At 42.5% G+C, this 26,544-nt stretch overlaps 1 protein-coding gene across 2 annotated transcripts in view; it reads left to right on the top strand.

Annotated features, from left to right (window-relative positions):
• Spin1 (spindlin 1) overlaps nt 1-25,258 on the top strand; it is a 46,192-nt gene extending 20,934 nt beyond the window's left edge. For both annotated transcript variants that reach the window (XM_034509898.2, XM_034509899.2), the window contains exons 2-6: nt 271-478; nt 4,704-4,752; nt 13,564-13,817; nt 18,284-18,517; nt 21,676-25,258. In XM_034509898.2, coding sequence (XP_034365789.1) covers nt 427-478; nt 4,704-4,752; nt 13,564-13,817; nt 18,284-18,517; nt 21,676-21,875 — 789 coding nt within the window. In that variant the 5' untranslated portion in view covers nt 271-426 and the 3' untranslated portion in view covers nt 21,876-25,258. The remainder of the gene's footprint in view (nt 1-270; nt 479-4,703; nt 4,753-13,563; nt 13,818-18,283; nt 18,518-21,675) is intronic.
• The last annotated feature ends 1,286 nt before the right edge of the window (nt 25,259-26,544 follow it).

The following is a 26,544-nucleotide window of genomic DNA, read 5'->3' as shown; positions in this document are numbered from 1 at the left end:
ATGCCCCATTAAATCCTGGTGGTCACCTACCCTGGGGCGTAGCAGCAAGGTGTTTTATATAGGACAAGGGCTCTGTGGTCTCTGCACAGCCTCTTCTCCCCACTGAATCTTACCTGTCCTCACTTCCCCTTCTCACTGCCAGGCATGGCCTTTGCTGGGAGCATGGCATTGCTCCAGGGACCAGTGCCTTTAGTTGAGAATTATGCTTACATTTCCTGTTACATTTAGAGGCTCACTAGGCATTTTGCTGTCTTGATGCTCATTTTACAGAGTGCTTGGGATTTCCATGTGTTTTTGCTGAACTTGTAAAGGAGAGACCTGGATGGTGGATTAACAAGAGCACTGACCTGGGGGCAGCCTCATAGCTGAGAACATTGGATTTTCACCCTAGTCCAGCAGCTCTGCTGCTCACATAGATACAGATGAATGAAGACCCCATTCGGGAAGACACCTGGCCAGCGGCCCAGAGCTGATGCAGGTAAGCGCTGGAGTGCTGTGTGTCAGTGTGCTGCACCTTTTAAGAACAGTGGCGTCACTTGGGCAGTGTGTGCCCGCCCTTCTCCATGTTTTATACTTTGCTGCACGTGAACGAAGAACTTTGATTTATGCCAGATTCTATTTTTTGTATAACCTATTAATTGCTAAATAAACAAGTGAATTTCAAGTAGCAGAATATAGTGAAATCAAGGCTTTTATTTTCACAAGAAGGTGAGATGTTAGCTTGTTGGATTTAGAGAGATTTAGGAGATTGGGTGACTTTAGGGTAGAAGGAGGATCTTACTCAGTTTTTATTATGCTGATTTAAAGCAGCTGTACTGCTTTGCGTATGGAATGAAAGAGGCCTCATGAGCCTGTAATTCAGCGCTCTGAAGTGGAGTCAGGAAGACCAGGAATTCTAGGGCCATCCTCCATTAAATAGTTCCAGGACAGCCTGGACTACATGAAGTCTTGTCTCAGAAACAAAATAAAAACCAAGCCTGTACACCTCCCCTGCTGTTTTTTTTGTGTGGCACATGACTGTAGCTGCCCGGGGCCACAAGTCAACTGGGTTCACCTGAAGGGGGGCTGGGAATGAAAGGGGACGGAGGGTGAGAAGAGATGGTAAAAGCAACAGGAATAAAAGGGTAGTTTTTCAGACAGTGTTTCTCTCCCTGACTGTCCTGGAACTCTGTAAACCAGGCTGGGCTTGAACTCTGCCTCTCCAATGCTGGAGAGCATGTGCTGCCGCCACCACCTGCTTTAACCCCCCCCCCCCCCCAAAACAAAACAAAACAAAACAAAACTACCATATGGAATGTTTTATAAAATTAGCAAATGAGCCAGCTAGCCTGCCTTCCTTTTCCTTCTTTTTTCCTTTTTTAAGTTTTTTTGGCTACAGGATCTTGAACAGGTTGATTCTCCTGCTTTGGGATCACAGGCATGTTGCACATACTGTGCTGACAAATTATACTCTTGAGTACTTAATCGTGGCATTTGAACATTTGAAAAAATTCTGTGATAGGGTTAGTGTTTCAGCAGACCTTGTTGCCCAGACTGGCCTGTGTTCTTGTTCTCTTGCCCATAGGCACCACAGCCAGCACACAGTCTTTACAATTTAAAGAAGTCTAGTCTAACTGTTGTAGATAGGAGTCTCACCCCGGGGAGCCTCCGACCTAGCAAGTGCTGGCCTTGAACTTAGATGTGGTCCTCCTGCTCCCCACTTCTGGGCTTGTAGCTGTGCTGCATCCATGCCTGGCCTCATTTCTTTGTTTATAATGATTTCGTCTTGTCTCCTACCAGCCTGGTTTTTGTGTCACTCACTCTCCATTAGCTCATTCTCTGGTTCTGTGGTTAGCTCAGCCTCTTGGTAAACCTAGACTTTAGGGCATGAGTGGCACCTGTGAGTCTCAGCCACCCTGCCCTAGGGCACAGGACAGCTTGGTCAGATTATCAGCCTTTACAGATAACACTGAAGTGTGGGCCCCTTTAAGAGTGTGCCCTCAATCTCACTGGCTGCCTGGGCTCTACCAACTCCAGCAGCACCAGTGGAAGTTGTTCCGCCACAGCTTCCTGTGTAGGCTCTGAGTGTCTAGGTTGCCATCGTTTCCTCTCTAACAGAGAAACAGTTGCTTGGCCTGTGACTTTCCATTCTCTGACCAATCTAAGAAGCATGGTTGAGATTCTTAGTGTTTTACTTGTGATAAGGACAGAGAAGCAAGAACAACTTACACTCTATACAGGTTGGGCCAGAAATTGGAGATTGTCTTGGTTATGGTTTGTGGACTCCTTGGATGGCCTCTGTCTCATCAATCCCTTGACTGCACTGCTGTTCTCAGATCATCTTAGGAAGCCATGCTGCTTGGCTCCAGCGCCCACCCCCATCTCACTGTGTGGCCTCAGTTATGTGTTCACACCTAGGATTAGATGGTTATTTTGGCATTTATGCTTACTGTTTCTTGCTCAGTAAACTAGGTTCTTAGTAGGAAAGTCAGCACTGGGACATGATCTGTAGTGCACTGTGAAGCTTTGCTTCGAGGGACAGAGACAGTGGCCTGGCCTGACATTTGATGGAGGTGCCTGTTTCCATAAGCCAGTATGCTGTGTGCCCCAGAGTAGGATTGTGGGGGTGGGGGTGGGCTGTGAGGATTAGGATACTATGGGATGGGAGAGTGGGTGGACACACCTGGTGCAGTATATACAGTTCTAGCTTTGAATGATTCCTTTCTCTGCACCTTGTCAAAGGTATCTGAGGACACCTGAGGGATGGGTGCTCTCACTTCAGGCCTTCCTGTGGCTGCCATACACTAACTATCCTTTCCCCATACTCTGTGCATCCAAGTACCAACATGCCCTCTTTGTCTCTGACTGAAAGCTGTAGTGGCTGCATCAATACCTTTAGTATTGAAGTTGTGTAGGTGCCACCACTTCACATGAGGCCAAAGAGAAGGGAGTTTGTAAATAGTGAAGAAGCCTTCCTGTCGTAGCCCTCTTGCTTCCCAGAAAGCCATTTATTTATCTGCCCTGTTTGTTAAAGCCATCTTCAGATGTGGCCATTTAATGTGCACACCCAATGAGTGAACATGCTGCTTGCTCTGCAGTGTCTAAGGTCTGATACATTTTAAAAAATTTTTGCCATTTTCATTGTAACTGTGTCTTATACTGTCAGTTCAGAAAAAGCTCAGAGAACTTTTTCTGTCATTACACCCACTTTAATGCTGACCTAGGTAAGCAAATATATTTTGCATGATTTCAGGATATTTTAAGGATATTATTAGATTCATGGTGTGAGTCAGCCTATAGCTAGTACATCTGGGTGAGTGCTAACCTGGGGTCCAGAGGAAATGCATGTGACATGGCTTTCAAGTTGTCTATAGTGGTGCTCAGGTATCTGTGACATGGTTTTCTCTCTCCTGTTCACACCCGCTGCCAAGAGGAGAGTTTATATAACTAAATATACATGATACAGATGTGTTTTTTTTCCCTCAGGTTTTTTCCCCCCCAGGACTCTGTAATTAGGCTTATGTGTGTTTAAGGTTATTGTGGCTTTTTGATTAATTAACCATACCATTTTGAAGTATTTTGAAGTATGTGACCCATAAAGACATTTGTTCTGAATTTCAATCAATCTCAATCTCTCTCTTTCTCTCTCTCTCTCTGCCTGCCTCCCTCCCTCCCTGTCTCCCTGTCTCCCTCCCTGTCTCCCTCACTCCCTCACAGCTGGACTGTTTGTATCCACTGAAGATACCTTGGCTCTGTGTGTGTGTGTGTGTGTGTGTGTGTGTGTGTGTGTGTGTGTGTGTGTGTGTTGACTGACAAACTAAGGGTCTTGTGTATTCTAGCAAATGCTTCAGCAGTAAGTTAAACACCTAGGCCTTTCTTGTCTAATAATTTTTAATGAAGGTAGTTGGACATTGTAGAGGACATTGAAGTTTGTCAAGCAGGTGCTGAGGGTGGATTTGGTACTCTGTTTTCTGTAGGCTGGTACTAAGAGTGGATTTGGTATTCTGTTTTACGTAGGCTGTTGAGTTCTTGAGGAGTCTTATTTTTTTAATTTTGTTTTGTTTTCTTATTACGAGTGTAAGAAGTGGCTAGATGGAATTTGAATGATGGTTTGGATTTGTGGTTTTTCAGAATTTATTCCTGTTCAGATTCCTGTTGAGGCAGAGAGTGGAGCCTTGCTGGGCCCCAGTCCACCAAGCTTGGGAGTTCTCCTGAGTGTCCTTCCTTGACTACACTCTACTGCTACATGCTAATAGCAAACAGGCCTCCTTAACTCCAGTGTGGCTCTCTGCTGGACAAGGTCATGCCCACTTCAAATACCATGATCCAAAAAAGGCTTTCAGAAATGGATTCATGGTCTGTAGTGGCCACCTCATTTGTTGGTCTGCTATCAGCTCTTGTAGGCCTTTGCTGCCTGGTGTCTCAAACCAGGTGGTTCCTATGTTTTCTAGATTATGAGGGGGAAGAAGAGTTGTGTTCTGTACTATTTATTGTTGTATGGTCATGAGTAAACATTAATTTTATTCATATGACTGGTTTTGTTTTTATGGCTAATCTGGGAGTGAAGAATCACTGGTCATTTGGTCTGCTCAAAGTATATCCTTTTCAGAAGTCAATAAACATTATAGCTCTAACATGTTGGTGGTTGATCAGTTTCAAGCTTTATGAAGCAGGGTTTTGTTTTTAACCCACTATTTGCTGACTATAACTTGATTCTCTCATAGGCCATGCTGGAGTATCTGCAAACATGATGAAGAAGAGGACATCTCACAAGTAAGCAATGCTTAAGCCTGTTTTCAAATAACTAGCACTAGGACTACTTCTTAAGCCAGAGCTCTTTATCCTATCTGCACTTAAAGCCTAGTAACTGTTGGTGGTCTCTCCCAACCCCCCTGTCCATTCTCTTTCCCTGGTCTGGATGGTGCCTCAAATGGCAGAAATACAAACCACAAATACTATGCAGTGGGTAGGAGACAAGTGAAATACCACCTTTGTAAGATCAGATTAGATTTTGCCACTTAAAAGAAGTTAAGAATATTAAGGTATAGTGTGTTAGCATCCCATCTCTTCTTAACAAGCCTATTTTCAAATAATTACTATTGTTTAAAATTTCATTGACTTCAGAAGTTAGATATTTGTTTGATTCTACAGTGTTGTACATGCATTTTTTGTCCAAGGGATTTCTAGTTCCCTTTCCTAAGTAATGCTGAGCATGCATTAGCTTGCAAATTTGACTCCTTCAGGCACAAGACACAAGCACCTACTTCTCAACACTGTCAGTATAGTTGATTGAGATATATGGTATCCAAGTATACAATTGTCAAAGAATTAAAAACTAAACACTTCTGGGTTCATAGGTCATAGGCATACCAACGAAAAGAGTTCATGATGTGTGTTTCACATTTGGGGACTCCATCTGCTCTTTCATAGGCTTGTTAAAGGCCAGAAGCCTTGAGGGCATTGCTGTGCCCTAGAAAGTGAAATGAAAGTAGTTCTCACTGGAGATTTGCAGGTGGACAGAGGCTGAGAAAAAGTAAACGTTCCTTTTATAGGCAGCAGCCTATAAAAGTCTTGAAAGGAGTGAGAAGGACACTGCTTTGCAGATTCTTCCTGTTCTGGGGTGTTGGACCAGATCATTGAGCATTCATCTTTTCAGCATAGGTTTTTTTTCTACATTTTTTAAAAATGAAAACTAAATGCACAGCAGCAGAACCTCAGCTTCTTTGATCACTCCATCCTTGACAGTGGTATGGTAGCTTGTTCCCTCTAGTAGTGGGAAGGCTCGGGGAGACCTTAGAGTTGGATGCTGAGGGAGATCCGCAGAGCTGCAGCCAGAGCTCCCACAGCTGTCCCTAGAGGTTCAGTTCCACCTTGGTGGAAATGCTGGAAATGGTGCAAGTGGTGTGAATTTGTTTTGACTACTGTCTCTGCTGGGGTCTAATCAAGGGCCTCAGTGGACTAGGCAACTGCTGTAGTCAGCTTTTCATTTTGTTTTCAGTGAAGATCATCTTGGGTATCTGCTGGGTTTGGGAGACCAGCGTTAAGACAAGCCTTTCTGCCTGGTGTTTGTTTGTTTGTTTGTTTTTGGTTTTTTCCCCTTAAAGTTATTCGGGATGCTGTTGCCTTGAGTGAGAATTCACTTGGGAAAGCATCCAGGTGAACTCAGGTACAGTGAATACTCTTGTTATTTTTAGATGTCATGTTAACTCAGCCCCTCCTCCATTTGAATAGGGGGATAGGTCTTCATTTCAAGGTACTGTCTTGAAAAAAGGAGGTGTCACAAGTTTTACTAATTTGCTTTGACTTTTTCTTTTAAGGTACAAATTTCCACTATGTAAGTGCCTCTCTAGCTAGCCTGGAACTCATGTGGATCTGGCTGGCCTAACTCAAAAAAGATCTCCTGCTTTTGCCTCCCCAGTAGTAGGATTAAATGTGAACGCCACCATACCAATCCACTAATTTACTTTTAGAGAATAAATGCTGGAAATTGACAGTCAGCATAGTTTGCCTGGCAAGAGCCTAGTTTAACAGCACCCTGATGCAAAGTTGGTGCAGTAGTGCACATTTGTGGTCCCAGTGCTGGGGTAGTGGTGGGAGTGCTAAGACTGGTGGGTCACCTTACCCAATCTTCTGACCTCTGAGTTAGGTCTGTCAGAACATGGACCTCTTTTGTCGTTAGGACACATGCTAATGGCTGACGTTAAGTCTGTCAGAACATGGACCTCTTTTGTCATTAGGAAATGTGGGCTTTCCTCAGGCATTGCTGGTGTTCTCACAGGGGTTACATGAAACCATGGTGACTCGAATGAAGAAAGTATTCTAGCTCATTTTGTTTTTATATTGTCATTTTAAATCAGGAAACGACAGTATCATCTAGAAATTTTACAAAATAACAACTGCTAGGGAAGCATGTTTTCTCTTTCTAATTGTTTGCATTTGCAAAAAGACTTAAGTTTTGTAGAATTCAAAGAAAAAGAGTTGTTTTAACCTAACAGTACCAACTACAGTGGAAAGAAACACCTGTAATTAATCCATACAGTCAAGTTCAGTGTATGGCAAATTGACTAAAGTTAAATGGTGGTAGTTGACAGGTGGTAGTTGACAAGGTTATTATTGTCCATTGTCTTGGTCAGGGTTTTACTGCTGTGAGCAGACACCATGACCAAGGCAAGTCTTATGAGGACAACATTTAATTGGGGCTGGCTTACAGGTTCAGAGGTTCAGTCCATTATCATCAAAGTGGGAACACGGCAGTGTCCAGGCAGGCATGGTGCAGGAGGAGCTGAGAGTTCTACATCTTCATCTGAAGGCTGCTAGCAGAATACTGGCTTTCAGGCAGCCAGCTCTCCCTTGAGCCTTTTAAAATGCAGGGACAATGCGTGAGAGAGAACATGGTCTTTGGCCCTTTGCTGGTCTGCTTAGGTGGGATTGCTCTGTCTGTCTGGGATCTTTGCTGCTTCCATACCAGTTTGGTGATTGTTTTTTCTTTTTAATTTCCTAAGGAATGTCATTGGGATTTTGGTGAGTACACAGAATCTTAGGTGGCTTTAGTTTTTAGTGTGATTTCTGTCAGTTCATGAGCACAAAGATCTTTGCACCTTTAAAGTATCTTCTTTCTTTCGTCTTGCAAATCTTCCACTGTATAGGCCTTCTAGCTGCCAAGTTAGTTTTTCCCAGGTGGTCTTTGTTGTTCTTTTGGTTTGGGGGCTGGAGAGAGATCTCAGTAGTTAAGAGCACTTAATGCCCTTTAGGAAAACAGGGTTTAGCTCCCAGCATCCACATGGCAGGTTGGAATCTAGACTTAAAACTCCAGTCCCTGGGGAGTCTGGCCTCCTCTTCTGACCACCTCCATCTCTAGCTCTCTCTTCTCTTCTCTTCTCTTCTCTTCTCTTCTCTTCTCTTCTCTTCTCTTCTCTTCTCTTCTCTTCTCTTCTCTTCTCTTCTCTAGGCTTCTGATGTTAATTATTCCTTCCTCTACCTTGCCCCCTTTAATCTTTTCTATCATTTCATTTTCTCCATCTTTTTTGTTTGTTTGTTTGTTTGTTTGTTTTTTTTTTTGGATTTTTGGATTTTTGGGTTTTTGGATTTTTGGATTTTTGGATTTTCGAGACAGGGTTTCTCTGTGTAGCCCTGGCTGTCCTGGAACTCACTCTGTAGAGCAGGCTGGCCTCGAACTCAGAAATCCGCCTGCCTCTGCCTCCCAAGTGCTGGGATTAAAGGCATGTGCCACCACCGCCCAGCTTCTCCATCCTTGAAATATACTCTCTCCTCCAAATTTTCTCCATTTCTTTAAGAGCTTCATAAAGATCTTTCCTCTGTTTTTCTGCCACTTCTTTTCAATATTGAGAAAAATTCTTTAATCACAAGAGCAACTATTTCTTGGATTATTCTTTCAGTATTGTGTGTGTGTGTTCAAAAGGGGGGTGGTGAAGAACTATAGATGTGCATTTGGAGGCCAGTAATTGACATCGGGTTTTTTAAAATTTGTTTATGTTGTATATTGAGACAGTTTCTCACTTGAACACAGAGCTTGCGGGTTCAGTTAGTCTAGCCAGCTTGCCCCAGGGGTCTCATCTGTTCCACCAAAGTGCTGCTGATATGAGTGCTGGAGATCAAAACTGACATCACATCTTATCACATTTTCTTCCTGCTTGTTCAGGAAGCTCCTTACCCACTGAGTTATCATCCTTCAGCCTCTTGAGCATTTTCAATTTCACAAGATTCTACAACAGTTGTAGAGTCTCAATGGTAACTTGTCATTCCAGTGTTTGCTGTTTTAAAAATTAATTTTTATTCTTTGAGAATTTCATACAATGTAATTGATCATATTCACCCCTTCTCTCAGATCCACCTTCTCTACCTTTACTTCCCCACATCAAACTGAGTTCTTTTTGTCTTTTCCTTTTTAAAACAATATTTTTATCAATTCTTTGATTTATACATTTATGCAATGTAGTTTTAAATAAAATATACTTCATCATTCCTTCCTTTTCTTCCTCCAGTCGTCCCATATCTTTTCCTTCCGTTCCATCACTCCCTAACTCCTTGCAAATTGAGAGCCTCTTTTCTGGTGTTTGCTTTTGAGTAAGCCACGGTGGATGGCAAAGTCTTGCTCAGTTCTTGGGAACAGGACATTGTATTGTCTTAAGTCCCTTGTTTCTGCTTTGCCTGGGATTCAGTGTGTATTTGACAGCACAAAGATGCATGGAATTGCTGGAGAGCAGGGCTTTAACAAGGCCTTCGAGGAACTTGTATCCGTCTCTAGCCTCATAGGAAAGACCCTGGAGTTAGCAGCAAAACATGGCTTACATTCATGTTGTTAAAACATCTTTAAGTTCTTACTTATAATTCTAGATTTCTTTTCTTTCATGGAGTTGCTGATCAAACCCGTGTCTTTGCTATAGTAGGTAAGCACTCCATCCATGAGCTCTGCTTTCCTTTAACTTGAATGCTGTATTGTTGCTTTGGTGTGGTGACAGACTGTAGTTACTCGGTCAGTGAGGTGTCTTCCTAACATCTTCTTTCTGCTTTCTCATTAGCTATGTCAGTGAATAGTCATTATTTTCTTTCAGTAAAGCCATAATAGATTCCCTTGGGATATCACTGTTCTGCATGGGGAGGCTTTGACATGTGGTGCCTTACTGGTTTACGAAAAAGATTCTTTCTGTTTCATAACAGATAAAAAATGGTACCCTGAGTGGGCATATGTCTTAGTTATTGCTCTATTGCTGTAAAGAGACACTATGATAAAGGCAACTTAAAAAGAAAATATTTATTTAAGGGCTTGCTTACAGTTACAGAGAGTGAGTCCATGGTCATCGTATCAGAGTGTTGTGGTAGGCAGGCATGCACAGCAGTTTAGCTGAGAGTTTACATCTTACCCACACACTTAGGGCAGAGAAACAGAGTGAGGCTGAGTGTGGTATGGGCTTTTGAAACCTCAAGGCCCACCCCCCTAATGACAACCTTTTCTCCAAGCAGGCCACACCTCCTAGCCTTTCTAAATAATCTACTGGGAGCCAGACATTCAAATATATGAGTGTATGAGGCCATTCTCATTTAAATACCACAGCCTTGTACTGCACACCTTGCTTCCAGCCATCAGAATTCTGAGGCAGGAGGATCACTGTGAGTTCAAGGGCAATCTGGGCTATCAAGTGAGACCTTGACTCCAAAAAATGAAAAGAGGTGGTGAGATGCCACAGCCAGAAGAGATTCTTGGTGCTAAACCTGGTGATTTGAGTTCTATCCCAAGACCCACACGGCAGAAGGACAGAACTGATTGCTGTACGTTGTCCTCTGATCCACACTCACACCGTGTTATAGATGTATCCCCCACCACATACACACACTGTGGTGTAGATGCACCCGCACATATGCACACAAAATAAATAAGAATGAAAAGAAAATGGTACTCAACCATGATTTGCAATAGAATCAACATTTAAGTAGAGTAAGGTAGGAAAGGTCTGCCTTTCCAATCTGATTTATGACTTACTTCATGATTTACTTAAGGCATGCACTGACACAGTTCATACTGTGGAAATAAAGCCATCTACAGATTCAATACAATCTTCATCAAAATACCAGTAATATTTCTTATGCAGAACAAGAAAAATACCTCCCTAATGCATATGGAAGTAGCAGAGATTCAAAATAAACAAAGCAATCCTAAGAAGAAATAACAATGTCTGTTGTTTAGGATTTAGAAGTTACAGTGGCCAGTGTTTGAAGTTAGGAAGTGGTATATATGACCAAATCCTTTCCTCGGTCAGGTGAGGCACCTGCCTTAGCCTTTGTTGTAAACCTGTTCCTATAGAGGGGAGTTCTCTGGGACACGGGCATAAACATTGACAGGCTTATGACTGATTGCTTGAAGACAAAGGTAAAACTATCACTGGGAAGATCTGTTGTTCTAAGACCTGTCTAAGACACACACACACCCCACACCCCACAGGAGGACAGATGCTTGTTCCTAGAAACTACACATGTCTAGAAGTCCTTTTTTGAGTCTGAGTGTTAGTTAGAAGGTTTGGATAGGTTTGTTGAAACTTTTCTTCTCTTGTCATATTGTTGTGTGTGTAAGAGATTGAGGATTGTGTTAAATCTATAATGTCAGAAGTTACATAGTTTGATTGATTCTTAAATACTGTGAGATTGACATGTGAGTATTTCCTTACACCTGAAGTTGACCTGGGAGGACTTGTGACTATTTGAGAGGGTAAAGAAAGTGTGCTCGTGAGTTCTCCTAGAATCACCATCATCCCTTGCTGCTCAGCTCTGAGGGAGCAGTTCTTTCCACTGAATTAGCAATCTCAGTAATAAGTGATTGTGTGGGAACTAGTGAGATAGCTCAGAGAGAACAAGTGCTTGCCTCTCAAGCCTGGTGACTCAAGTTCAGTTCCGTAGACACACGTAGTGTTGTAAGAAGAGAATCAACACCACAGATGCATTGTGGTGTGCACATGCTTGTGTGCATATATGCTGTTTATGGTGGCTGTTGACAGCAGGCTGCACACAGCTTCGCCACCTCAGGTTTACCCTGCCTCCCTTCACACTGACGTCTGCCTAAACGGAAACCCGTGCATCCATCTCCTCAGATTCCTCTAGGTTTGTCTCCATGACTAAAGCTTTTGGTTGTTCGTTTCTTCCGTTGCCTAGCTTTTTCATGTTGTGTCTTACCTAGCTATCTCACTGAGCTTTTCCAAATTGTCTGGAGCAAGAGAATCAATAGAACATAGAAGAGCATTATGAGATTATGAGAAGTTGAGTCATGCAATATGGAGGCAAGGAAGTCCTCTCAGTCTGCAGTGTGTGAGGCAGAGACCTGGGAGAGCTGATGGTAGAGTCCAGTCTTAGTGCAAAGCTGGAGAACTAGGAACCAGAAAACCATATTCCTGCCTGTGTGTTCAGGTCCTCACAGGTTGAGTGAAGCCCATTTGTTTTTGTTTGTTTGTTTGGTTTGGTTTGGTTTGTTTTTTTCGAGACAGGGTTTCTCTGTGTAGCCCTGGCTGTCCTGGAACTCACTCTGTAGACCAGGCTGGCCTCGAACTCAGAAATCGGCCTGCCTCTGCCTCTCAAGTGCTGGGATTAAAGGCGTGCGCCACCACCGCCCGGCAAGTGAAGCCCATTTGTACTGAGATCACATTATTTTTCCTCAACCTAGTAGTTCAAATACTGGCCTCTTCCTAGAACATTCTCAAACAACACCCAGAAACAAACATCTAATCTGGGCACCTCTTGGCACAATCAATTGGACAGCTTTTCTTTCCTTTGCTTAGTGCCAGTAATAGTTTTATCTATTTAAAATATGGATATATTTTCCTGGCCAACTTGTACTGCCAATCACAACTCAATCAAGAACATTTCCTTCCTCTTTAGGGTACTTTTGCATATTGTTTAACAGGACTCCAGGGCTGGAAGGGAGGGAAGAAGATAAACAGTTACCCCCTTTGCCTCAGACTTCCCAAGCTTCCTCAGTTTAGCTCAGGCTGGCTTGTTTCAAACAGGGCTCTTAACCACCTCCATCTACTGCTTTGTTTGCTTGGTTTTCTGTTGTTTTTTCTGGATCTCCCTCTGGACTTTACTTCCGGCTTCTATTCACACCCTGCTTAGTTACGGTTTTACACTCCAGTGAGGTAGCCTGGGGACATAGCGCTCCTTAGGAGGAAGGTGTGCTGCTTTTCGAAGAGCTCTCTGAATAAGCATAAGGACCTGAGTTTTGGGTCCCCAGATGGGCCATTTGTCTCTTAACTTCAGTTGTTTGGAGGTATGGCAGAGATGGGTGGACCTTGGGAACTCATGCCCAGCCAGTTTAGCCTAAATGGCAAGTTTCAGATTCAGTGAGAGACCCTGCTTTGAAAAATAAGGTGCTGAACAGTAGAGGAAGACACCTGATAGCACCCCTGGCCTCTGCATGAACACTCATTCTTGTATGTGCATGTGTGCACATACACAAATAGCCAGAGAATTAGCATTTTATGTAAATATTTCAACTACTAGTAGTACAAAAACACCAAAGTTTGATGTTACTGCAATATTTTTCATATGTTAGTATTTGTCATAAACTATTAATGTGCTCATGAGACATTCAAGTATGTGAGGAAATTGGGTTTCTGAGAGAACTGTAGTGCATGAGCACACAGTCCAACTAACTCATTTACAGTCAATTTTAAGGTTACCAGGGCATAAGGAGGAGGGAAATACTTTTTTTTAAAATGTGCTTGTGAGTACTTCCATCATACATGTATGCACATGTGTGCCTGATGTCTGAGGAGACCAGAAATGGGCATTGGAACTGGGTACAGGCAATTAAAAAATACCATATGGATATTGGAAACCAATTTGGGTCATCTGCAGGATCAGCAAATGTTGTTTACCTACTGAGGCATTTCTTTAGCCTGCTATTTTTGAAGCACATTTTGCTATGCATCCTGGGCATGCCTCAAACTTGCAGTCCTGGCTCACCAGTAGGCGTTTGTCTGTGCTTAGGATTATGTATAATAAAGAACATGCAGGCTGGTGGCTATATTGGGTCCAGATATGCATTCTTGTGAGAATAATACATTGTATATGTGACTACAGAAAACATCGGACCAGTGTGGGACCAAGCAAGCCTGTGTCCCAGCCCCGGCGGAACATCGTAGGCTGCAGGATCCAGCATGGGTGGAGAGAGGGCAACGGCCCTGTCACCCAGTGGAAGGGGACTGTCCTGGACCAGGTGCCTGTGAACCCTTCCCTGTATCTTATAAAGTATGACGGATTTGACTGTGTTTATGGACTAGAACTTAATAAAGATGAAAGAGTTTCTGCGCTTGAAGTCCTCCCTGACAGAGTTGGTAAGTTTTTAAAGTTATTTTACAAACATTGTTTTTTTAGAAGTGATAGTTGAATGATTTTGATTCTTATTATCAGTGTTTTAGCTTGTATCAGACCTCAAACACCTCTGATACACATAACTTACAAACACACTGACCCAGAGCAGATGTTTGAAACCATAGTTCATGGCCTGACGAAGGATATAAAGACACATATTTGACCTAGAGGTCTCCAGTCTTCCAGCTGCTCAGTGTTGTCAGGGGTTAGCATCGGTGCACTGGCATGATGTGTTGACTTCACTGCTCAGTCAGTCTCAGCTTTTCACTCATTGTCTGTCATTAATGGTAATTGTTCTTGGAACTGCAGCAGAAGCATCCAGGTGCTTCTGTCTATTCTTCAGGAAGTTTTGAAAGTGGAAAACTTTGATGTATGTCATGTGGTCTCAGTTTTGTCTTATGAAATGTCCCTAAAGGCACAAGTTCAAGCTAAAACTACTGATTATCAATGGCAGTTTTAAGTAGGATAAACACAAGTTAATGTTACTTAAAAGTATATGTTTCAGAACTTTTTACTGCTGTTAACTGCTACCTAAATTACTGGTGTGTTTTTTTTTTTTTTTTTTTTTTTTTTTACAAAATTGTCTTTAAGGCTTTGTCACTTGAAAAGTAAGCCCCACAGAGCTGGAAAGTTTTCTTATTCCAGTAAAGCACAGTTCTGTTTTCACAAAGTTTTATGTTTACATTTTCAACTTTGAGACAAGATGTAAAAATGGCTATAGCTCCATCTAGGGCAGACGTATAGCTCACTTGAGCCTTACCCAGGATGGTCTCTAACACAGAAGCTCAAACCTCCTTCTGTCTCAGCCCCCTGACTGACTAGCTGGGATGATGGGCGTGTGCCACACACCTGGCACCTACTCTTCCTAGTGTGACAGCTCTTGAGTGCATACCTTGTACTCTTCATCTGAGGTCAGGCCTCTCGCTGGAAACACGGATGTTAAATGTCTCACTGGTGCCTTAGAAAGCTGTGTCCACCTTAACCATTTTCTTTGGTTGTGTTAAGTGGTGCTTAGGAGGTGTTAAGTTCAATCTTCTGACCCAGGATTTCTGTCCTTCTGTCTGTGCCTGCTTCCCAGGATAAGACTTGCCTCTTCATAGGACAGAAAGAGACCATGTAAACATACCTGGCTGTGTACCATCAAGGGCAGCATGTGTTCTTTATAGTTTCCGGTGTTTGTCAGATGACACGAATTATGATTGTAAGCTAAAGCAATTTGAAAGGAGAAATCCAAATGTTGGCTCATATCAACAAGATACTATGTATCAGATGCAGTTAGTAAGTAGTTCAGTGCACTTGCAGCTGGCCTAGAGCTCACTGCCATCCTCCTGCCTCTGGGTCTGGAGGGCTAGGATTATAGGTAGGAACAACCATACTTGGCTAGACACGTAAAAAGCTTAACTATAATGCTCACTGTGAAAGTAGAATCTAGAAAGTTACTTGCTTTTTGAGGAAACAGTCTTCTAGCTCACTAGTGTGTACATTGAACTGTATAGTGACACTAGAGACGGGGAAAGAGCTAGCTGAAGAGCATGCGATGACACCGGTGTGCCCAAGGCAAGGCCTGTAAAGGCCCAAGCCTGTTACTTTCCTAACATTAAGATAAGAATTCGTCCCTTTCACCCTTAGTGTTTTAGTTGCAGTGTGAGTTCCCTCTGTCTGTTGTAAAGGTCTGCATGATTCAGACCTTTCTCACATACACGATCGAGCTCGAGCCAAGCATGATCAAGATAGATAAAGATTCACTCAGAGCAAGCTGGCCAGTGTGAAGCATACCAGCAAAAGCAGTGCAGAATTCACTATTGAGAACTATCTGTACCTATGGAGTGTTTAGCACTAGCATGTGACGTTGTGGAACATCTTGCAGCTGTGAAGCTCTGTAATTGCTAGGCAGCTTCTCCCCTTTCTTCCTGCCCAGGCCCAAGTGCCTACCATTCTTGTCTTTAGGAATTTGGCGACTCTGTATACACACCTTGTAGATGGTGCCCTAGAGAATTGGGTTTTCTCTGACCCATTTAGTTCATCTAATGCCATGCACTCAGGGCGCATTCACAGAGTAGCATGTGGCAGGAGTGCCTTCCCCTTCAGTACTGAAAGTCATCCTCCGGTGTATATATTAGTACCCCATTTTGTTTATCTATGAGCCCTTTCTTCTTGGAAGCTGCTGTGGATGTACTGACTGTGACTTCTCTGAAACCTTCCTGTCCTTCTGGGTAAAGAACAAAACCACCTGCCCAGACGTGGTTTTGGCTTGATCATGGGGTCTTCTAATTTGTATTTCTTCAGTGGAACTGCCAAAGTGTTTCCTATGTTGTTGACCATCTTACAGCCCCATCTGCAGTGCACAGGGGTTTCAGCTCTCCCTCTGCCGGCATTACTTTGTGTTTTCTGTTTTGATAGTACGCATCTGTGGGTGTAAGGATATGTAGTTAACAAGGTTGAGTGTACTTGCATCTGTATGTCGTTTTTGCAGAGGTGTTCCTTCAAATTCTATTTTTTAATCAGAAGAGTTTTGTTATGGTGGTCATCATTGAGGAGTTGTAGTTCTTTGTATATTCTTAAGACCGATGGTTGTAACAGTTTAGTGGTAACTGTTTCAGACTATGTTGCAATTGTCCTTTAAGAAGCTATTACTTGTATAATTTGTAGTATCAAATGAATAGCTAGAATTCATTTGGATGAATGAATTCTGGGGAAAAACTAAGAACATTTTTTTTTCAACATTAGAGCATTATGGGGCTGGATCTCATATAACTGAAAACATGATAGTTTGAATGAGTTTGTTTTTAAAACTACACATCAACAGAGCCAGAGTGATGGCTTAGCGCCTAATCTTTACAGAGCAGTCAATGGGACCACAGCGAGTTCAGAACCGCTGAACAGGACAGGCATGCAGCAAATCCCTATCACAGCAGCTCCAAGGGATCCCATACCGTTCTCTGACCTTTACACACATATACACACATACACGCAAGCAATATCTTAAACATTCTTAACTAGAAATTAAGATTTCAAAAATGTGAGAAACCATCGGGAGTGGTGCGCGCACATACTTCCATGTATGTTTTAAGTGTTCTGCAGGGCAGATTTCATGCTGTTTCTGGTTGCTATTGCATATGTAACACCACAAACAAGTTATATGACCTAAGTACATTGAGTAGCGGTATACTTGCCAAGAAAGTCTGAAGTTCTTTTCCTTTTGATTTTTAATAGAGAAACTGGTTGAGTGACCAGAAAGGAGAACTTAGTAGTTTGGAAGACAGTTGTCTAGAATGTGAGGACTGGAGAGAAATCCCTTATAACCTGTCCTGTTAAAAGCAACACATAAAAAGGCTGGTAATTCTTCACCTGCTTTTTGTATAAATGACAGAGTAGACCTAGGGCTGTCCCTGCACTGTCTCATGGTACCACACAGGCAGCCTGAAACTGCTCTAAGTGCTAGGAACAGAAATGGCCCTGCTTCATGGGTATATCCAGACACTTCCAGGTCAGCAACTCGATAAAACAAAATAGCATTAGGTAATAGAACTGCTAACTAAGAACAGAACAGCACATTATGAAGGTGATGGTGCCACTGTCCTTAGTTGTCCTGTAGGGACATTGCTATGCAAATAGCCTATCCTCTGAAGAGACAGAGAACTTTATCTTGGTAGACTGAGCCTACTTCAAGTTGAGGAGAGACTTGAGAGGCTGAACGATGGGAACATTTTAAATGACAGTTTTCTTTGGGGACTATAGTGATCACTGTAGTTGCTATAGAGAATACATTGTAGGCATAAGAATAACTGTTCCCAGAGCATTGGTGAGAAGTGAACCTCTGTTTTTGTTTTTTTTTTTTTTTTTTGGTTTTTCGAGACAGGGTTTCTCTGTATAGCCTTGGCTGTCCTGGAACTCACTCGGTAGACCAGGCTGGCCTCGAACTCAGAAATCCGCCTGCCTCTGCCTCCCAAGTGCTGGGATTAAAGGCGTGCGCCACCACCGCCCGGCCCCTCTGTTTTTTTTTTTAACAAGCGCATGTTAGGTTAATTCTTTGTATTATGTATGTGAGGGTGGGTGGGCCATGGAGCGCTCAGAGGACTTCATGATACTAGGAAAAGGCAGCATGTGTGCTGTGGGTGAGGACTCTGCTCTTCTGCCTACCAGTGAGGCTCATGCTAACTCAGCTCAGAATGACTGCTACCCAACCAGTAACACAATCACAACTGTGGTCCAGAGAGTAACAAAACAGATTATTGCCCATCATAGGGCAGATTTCTTCTAGTTAATCCACACCTGTGCTAGATCCTGGCATTTGGTTTGATAGTTGCTCATCTGAGATACTCTGGCTCCTTGTTTACTAGTCCATTGCACAGGCAAAGTTTGGTCTCCTTTGGTAAACTGAGTCTTGTTGGTAAACACTTGCTGAAGTATTTTGCTCTTTTAATTCCAGCAACATCTCGGATCAGCGATGCACACTTAGCGGACACAATGATTGGCAAAGCAGTGGAGCACATGTTTGAAACAGAGGACGGCTCTAAAGATGAGTGGAGGGGAATGGTCTTGGCACGGGCACCTGTCATGAACACGTGGTTTTACATCACCTATGAGAAAGACCCTGTCTTGTACATGTACCAGCTCCTAGACGACTACAAAGAAGGTGACCTCCGCATCATGCCCGACTCCAGTGAGTCTCACACAGCGGCCACTTGTGGCTTTGGTGATTTGAAAGAAAACTGTATTTTAACTAAAATATTTGAGGAACAGGTTTGCAGGTGTGGTTTTGGGTGTTTGGGCTTTTTTTGTGTGTACATACAAAAAAATTGTTCCTTGTGAATCTTAAATGATAAAATGATCACTTGGAAAGGTTATTTTAAATTTTTAGAAACATTTCAGTATTTTTTTTTTTTTTTTTTTTTTTTAATTAATGGAAAGTATGTGACCATGTAAGGAATAAAGTAAATCCGTTCTGGTTTTGGTAGCTGCTTAGTAGACATTTGTGTATCTTTGGTAAAATGTATGTTTAGTGTCAGTATTCTAGATACATGTCTTTTATTAGAAATCAGATTTACTCATGATCTCCTATGGGCTGTCTTTTCACTTGGGGCTGGGGGCTGTGTCACAGCAGGTCCTTGCTGTGTTGCTTAGGTTGGCCTATAGGTAACAATATGATCCAAACTGGCCTCCAAGTCTCTATCTTCCTGAACTGTGATCATGTCCCCATGCTGGGATTATAGGCATGTACTGCCATTTCATCTGTCTTTTCTTATCTTTGATGGTTGTGGACACCTAAGTTGTTAACTTTGAGGTCCAGTTCTTCTGTCTTTTGTTACTTGTGCTTTTGCTGTTTTCAGAATTGCCAAATCTAAGATCATAACTTTAGGCCTTTTGTTTTCTTTTAAATGGTTCATAGTTGGATATGTTTTCTAACTAACATGCGGTATAGTGTGAGGTCAGGGTCTATAAGAGGTCAACTCCTTTTTGTGTAGCTCTCCATGTGACTGAGCACCATGTATTGAAAAGACTAGTCTTTCCTCTGTAGAATAGTTTTGACATCTTGTTGAAAATCATTGGTCTTGGATATGTGAATGTGTCTGGATCCCCAGTTCTCTTCACTTGTTTCTATGTCTCCCCTTGCAGCTCCCACACTGCATCACATTATTTTATAGTAAATATTGAAATCAGAAGTGTGAGACCTCTGTCATTGTTCATCCCAGGACTGCCTTGGTTGTTTGGTCTGGGTCTCTTGCAGTTACATATGAATTTTGAAATCAATTTGCTAATTTCCATAAAGAAGTCTACTGGGATTCTGACCGTGTTGGTCATGTCTGTCTGCAGGGTGGTGCTGCCCTTTATATTAGCAAGGATTGGCAAGTCTTCCAGTCTGTGACTGAGGATGCTTTTTAAAGCTTTGGGCTCTCTGATGTTTTTCAGCAATGTTTTATAATTTTTAGAGTCTTAAACATTCCTTTCTTTTGCCCCTAGGAATTTTTTTTAAGTTATTATAAATGGAATTGTTTTCTTATGTTATTTTTGGATAAACCTGTTCATTCAATAATTAGTATTTGATTTGTTTTGCTTTGAAAGAGTGTCCTAAGCCTTTGTGGCACAAAGTCTTAGGTCCTCAAACTCAGAATTCCCTAGCCCAGTCTCCTGAGTGCTGGAACCGTGGCATATCAGGCTAAGCTTGTTCTAAAAGGACTCTTGACCTAAGACTTTGTGGCAAGCAGGCACACTCTATTAGCAGTGTGACAGTTATTTCTGTTTTTCTTTAAAACCCTTTTTTAAAAAGTTCTTCCTATGAGGAAGTCAGTTAAGAGAGCTTACTGATGAACATGTCTGGTCTGGAATGACTGCTTTTTTTTTTTTTTTTTTTTTTTTAGTTCTTGTTCGTATTTGAAAAGAAATTGTTTATATACTCTAGGATTTATATTCAGAACTGTGTTCTTTAAAAGGATTCTGCAGCCTATAGAGAGATGTCCCTCAAAACAAGTGCTGTTGATCTAAGACAAGTCCTTCATATATAATGCTGCATCTTTTCCAACTACTTGATCTCATGCCTTTCCAAGCTTCTGGATTTCCTGTCAGTTGTGTGGAAGTTTGTCTCCCATTAGAATAGTGCTGACCTTGTGGTAGTTCTGAAGCAGCCCCATCATTGTGGGTGATATTCTGTCCTTTTGCTAGCTAAGTAAGCCTCAGTAGAAGGTCTGGACTCTATAGAGTTTCTGTCAATCAGTTGGGATCATGAATTTGGAATTTCTTGGTAAACTTGGTAGTTTCTGTGCAAGTGTGTGGTAATAGGATAATGCCACCGGAGGGAAGAGAATTTTTGAAAAAAAGTATTTCTTTTTTCAGTTTCCAGTTTAAAAGAATTGACCATGTGGTCATGTGCAGTTTATAGTGTATGTGTCTGTGCTAGGGATCACTAGCGGGTTTCACATTGTCATTGAGTGAGAGACTTGTTAGTGTATGTGATGTAGGCAACACTAGGATGCTGTGCTAGAAACTCCTGTCCTTCCAAATATGCCAAGGTAGCAGAGGCTGCCCTGTGTGCCTGAGACATCTGGCCACCCACAGGCCCATCTGTTCCTCTAAGAAGAGCTTTAAAATAGTCTTGTCCCCATCCCACTGTGTTTTGTTTTGGGCAGTGGTGGCTTGTTGTCATTCTGTGTTTTCCCAGGGGTAACTACAACCTAGGGCTCTTAGGGATGGTGCTGATACTTGGGCTATCCTCCGGGATCTGATTTTCCATTTTCCTATCCACGGAAAACTAGAGTTTACCCAATGCTTACTTGTAGAGCATGGAGAATTTATTTCCTTTATTCTGAAGCTGGGTGGAAGATGGTTGGCTGTGTTGAAGCCAAGGAAGGGAAACGTTACCTGTAGACAGACCTCAGTGATGCCTCAGCACTTGTGAATGAGCAGCATGGTCTCAGGAAGCCCTATAGGAAAGTCAGTTTCAACCCATTTAAAATTAATTTTAGATGAGTGCAGTTACAATTTAATGTGATCCCAATGAGTTTGGGTCATAATATTTAAATCACTCATATCCATCTGGATGGGCTTCAGAAACACGTGAGAAGTGTTTTGCTAAGGTACATCTTGGCAGTTAACTTCTGAACTGCCCTTGGCCACTTTGGTGCTGCATTCTCGTAGATGAAAGTTTGGGAGCATGGACCATTTGCCTGAAATATTTACAGAGTAACCCTTTAAGAAACTGTTAACTTGACCAGATCATGATGAACTCAGGATATCTTAGAAGTGTTTATATTTGCTGCAAAGTGTGGTAGTGATATATGTAAATATTGATTGACTAGATTTTTTTTGTTTTTCTTTTAAATACAGATGATTCGCCTCCAGCAGAAAGGGAGCCAGGAGAAGTTGTGGACAGCCTGGTAGGCAAGCAAGTGGAATATGCCAAAGAAGATGGCTCGAAAAGGACTGGCATGGTCATCCATCAAGTAGAGGCCAAGCCCTCTGTCTATTTCATCAAATTTGATGACGACTTCCATATTTACGTCTACGATTTGGTGAAAACATCCTAGATGTCATCATAAACTTTGCCAAATTTGTGGAACTATTAAATGTATAATTTGTAGACATAAAGACTTGACTGCTTTCCAGTTTAATGAAAGCTTAGATGTCCCTGCGAACCCACAATCTCCACCAGCAGAGCTGGTGTTGTTCTGAATAGTGCAGACTGATTCGAACACAAGGCATCTGGGAGGGGAGTCCTCCCTCTTCAAAGCATCTGTGAGAGGGGTCTCCCTCTTACAAGAAGGCTGTCTGTTGGGGGTTACAAGCAAGGTGGTAAAAGTTAAGCTAGTATCATAGTCATTTAAACCTGGATAGGTTGTAACCATTTTCCCTTCACTCTGACACTGTCTTATTCTGCTGCCACAATGCAAGCATAGTTTGTTATTTTTGTTACTGCCTTTTTTGAGAGATTATGTATCTATATAGCTACCTGTCTAGATCTGCATCTGTGTGCCTATGTATATATTATACACACACAGAGGCACTCACCGCTGGCACTCCTTTCTTGCGGATTGGAGTGGGGGTGATAATGTTTTCTCCAGTTCAACAGGAGTGCTTGACCCAAGTCAGTCATATTTATAATATGCCTGCTCTTTGTTTAAAATTACATTTGGGCACAGGAAGCACACAGAGACATTTAGGTTGTTTCAAAAGTCAGAATTTCTAAGTACCATTTCAACCTGGAGGCTTTTAGCTGAGTCCAGGTACAAATTAGCCATAAACAGTCAGTGACCCACAGTAGAATTTAGTAAACTGTTGAGAAATCTGGGTAAAAGGCTGCCTTCAATTCTAAGCTTTGTTTTTTTTTTTTGTTTTTTTGTTTTTTGTTATTGTTGTTATTTGTTTGTTTCTGTTGTTATTGTTTACTCTTTAATCGTAAGTACTTTTAAAATAGAACCCAGGTCCTTGGTTCACATGGAATAATAGAGAATGCTTTTAGACGGCACATTGGTCCATGTGTACACACCTGTCATCAGGATCTTAGTACATGGACTTAAAAGGCAACAATACACCAATGGTTTGTGTATGTGATAAATTTCTGCAAGAACAGTGCATTTGTATTAGAAAAGTTTTAAGTATGGCCTTGTTGCCCTCTATCAAGTTCTCTGGGACTTTTAATTTTATTACTACTAATTGTTGTATATGATTATGGTCAGAAGGCCTCTTCTCCCCTTCCTTACTCACTCCCGCTCCTCCTGGCTTTCCCCCACAGAAAATGTTAGACCAATATGGCTTCTTGCCTTGCCCCTGTTGTGGCAGTGTCTGTTCTTGCTCCAAGTGTGCTATTCATGCAGGTTTATTCCCTCCGTGGCCTCTGGGCTTTGCATGTCTATGATGTGTCACAGGAAGGGCATCCTTGCTGGTTATGGGTGGATCGCAGCTCTTCACCATCAAGTGCATTCATGATTTGTTCCTGTGAGGTTGTGTGGAGCTGAACTAGAACTGAAGTGCAGTTGCTTGACTAGCCAGACGTCTGCTTGCTCTCACTTTGTTCTGGAAGAACCCTGGTAGCTTATCAGCTGGGAGAAAGATGGTTTGTAAAACCAGTTCTCATGGAGGTTGGAAATTGTATCTGTGGCTGGACAGTCTTGGGTGCTGTCAAGCAAACACCAGAGGCTTGGCCAAGTGTGGTTATGCTTACCTAGTTGGGGTTCTTCCTGATGCAAGAAATTATTCACGGTTCAAGGCGCATGGTTATTGAATATCTATTTAGTCTTCACAGAGGCTTACCGCCTTATGCTGCTGGGTGGTCACAACTGCTCACCATGTGAACACAGTACCTCAGTTCTGTCCCTGGCTGCAGTCACCATGTGCTTAGTGTTTTCTCATAGGCACCAGGGACAAGCTTCTCAATGCAGTGTGATAGATATACCCTAGTCTTTGGTTCCTCTAGTATATGTGACCAGGTGTCCTGCATGTAAATCTCCAAGCTGAGTCTGACTCTTCAGCCCATACTGGTATATGTGGCACAAGTGGGTGAGTGTGTCCTGCATGCACCGTTAGGGTGCAGAACATGGCAGGGTGACTGGAAAGTAAAATTCCTTTTGAAATGTCCCGAGGAGTAGATCAGTTACAATGTGTCTGCCATTATCTGATGACTTGCATTGTGGTTTTCTGCAAGCAACCCAAGTTAACTTTGGTTCCTGTGAACTCCCCGTCTGGAGGAATGCAACATGATGATGGTGATGACTTTTGATCACTATTCCATTTATTGCCTTTACATAAGGTTGAGGGAAGGGGAAGGTTTTTATTTGTTTGTTTATATTTTAATTCGTTTTCATCCCCCCTCCCCTACTCTTTTCTTTTGGTGGCTTCCACCACCCTTAATGGTGACAGACTCCTCCTGAGCCTGCCACCTGGGGCTTCCTTAGGCTCACAGTTCAGATCTGCATGCATTGCTTGCATTGTTCTGGTATCTGAATGTTGATTCCTCATTAGGAGTTCAGCATTAATTTCCAAAATTCTCATGGGGCTTGTGGCACCGCGAGCCGTGAATCTGTGTATAAAATTTACTGGCCTTCTTCACTTACCTGCTCTAGTATCGTATTGTGTGTGCGTGCGTGTGTGACGTCAGGCTGCCACGTAACTTCAGAGAAGAACCTTAAAGCAGACCGTCCATTTTTGCATGCTCTCTTCTAAGTAGAATGTTCACTGTAACTAACGAAAATTGCATGTTAAAGAGACCTAGGTTCTTTTTTTCTTTCTTTCTTTCTGTTTGCTTTTGGTTTCCTGTATATTTGCTTACTGTGCTGTTCTAGTGGTTGTAGGGTAAAGACGCACTGGTGAAGCAGTCGTAGCGCCGACAGAAGGTGATTCCAGTTGTATATGTCACGCAGCATTCGAAGGGACTGTGCACGCTCTAAAAATCACAGTTGCTTCTAAGCCAGATTTCATTTCTATTCTTGTTTTATGTGCCAAACCCCAAAGTGCATTGGGCCTGAATCTCTGAACACTGTAGACCCATTAGAAAGAAGACTGCTCTGATCGTCACAGATTGTAGTGCCTGAAAACACTTACACTGATTGTCAAAGAGATGAAAGTCCTCTAAAGATGACACAGGAAAAACACTCAAAGTAATCATGGCCGAGATGCCTGTGGTCCTTGGGAATGCTGCGCTCCGTTTTCTCCATCATTGGTGCAGTTCGGACGGACGAGTAGAGTTCAGAGGTCTTCGTGTTCACATTTGAAACTAGATAAACGACCTCATTTTTTGAGCTTGAATTCATTTTTAATTTTAATTTTATTTTATACAATGTGTAGATGGTTCCCTGTTCTCTGCATTTAGAAGTATACACAGTACAACTCTGTTAATTCTGTAAGTAATTTTTATAATTATGATGTAACTACCCTTCCTTAAAACATTCAAAATAAACCCTTTATGTGCACCTTGTGGCTGCGAACTTTGTGCTGCTGTGTTGAATCTGCTTCTAAATGGGGCCCCGACATCAGGCAATGTTTCCACCACATGGAAATGTCAGGGTTGATAGAAAAAGAAGGAAATGAAGGTTTCCTTGAGCAGTGACAGTCATGCCATCAGATATGGGCAGGCATAGCTGTCGTCATCTCGGATCTAACTGTTGATGTTTTGATTTGACATTAATGAGAAATGTTGGTTAACCGTGACTTTTAAGCATCAAGCAGTCACTGTACATAGAGCTCGGTAACGTATGGAGTGTGTTCATACCTACCTAGCCTTCGGATGTTGTCTGCAGTGCCCTTGTTCCTGCTTAAATCCCAGTCAGCGAGACTTGGTAGTGTAAGCTGCTATTAGCACCTGTGCTCTGTCCCGGGGAATCTGAATCCACACAGTAAGTAGAAAGTTAATTATGTTCTTAAATAGATTCTTTATAAGAATGGATTGGGCCTGGGTTTATCCTGTGTCTAAGGCTAAGATAGGGAAATATCTCTGCTGTTAGAATGGTTGTGTTTGGTGGCCTCAGCTTGGTACTGCTGGGGCTACAGCAAGTGGCTGCATGCAGCCAGGCCTGTCAGAATCTGGGGTTGGGGTGCAGTAAGGGGAGGGAGTGGGCCTTGCAACTCAGGCTGGCACACCTGGGTCACTATCCGTGCTGTGTACTGAAGGTATAGCCCAGGAAGTATTTCCTGGAAAAAGTAACAAAGTTTAGTCTGAAGGTTGGGCCTCCTGGTGGTGAATCGGGTATGTATTTAAAGAAGCCATGGAGCTCTGTGGGAGACCCAGAAGGTAAACTCTGATGACTAAAGAAAAGCACTTAGTACTAATGAGGCTTGAGTAGATGCTTACTTAGGAAGGGCCTTGCTGACAACTGCCTTGGAGTGTTTTGTTTTGTCATTTGTTACTTACAATCCTTTTCTGCTTCCTTTGAAGAGAAAGGCAGAGCAAGGCATGGAGACTGTCTGGGATTTTAGGGGAGTGTGGACTTTACCCCGTGTTGTCTGGGTCTCTTGAGGCCCGGGCTTAAACATTAATTACTTCAGCAATCGGTACTTCAATACCTTCTGAATCATTTTCATTTAGACGTAGGAGTTGATGTCCAGAAAGATCATGCATGTATGTTTATATGTCTGTATTTTGAGGTAAACATTCATGTTAGCCCAGGCTGGCCTAAAAATCCATGATCTTCCTGAATACTGAGGTTAGAAGTTACAGGTGCGAGTCACCGTCACTCCTGGCAAGAAAGTACTTTGAACCACAGG

Source organism: Arvicanthis niloticus, chromosome 8 (assembly GCF_011762505.2).
Source record: "Arvicanthis niloticus isolate mArvNil1 chromosome 8, mArvNil1.pat.X, whole genome shotgun sequence".
In the NCBI taxonomy this organism is placed as follows: Eukaryota; Metazoa; Chordata; class Mammalia; order Rodentia; family Muridae; genus Arvicanthis; species Arvicanthis niloticus.
This window is presented reverse-complemented; position numbering and strand designations above follow the sequence as displayed.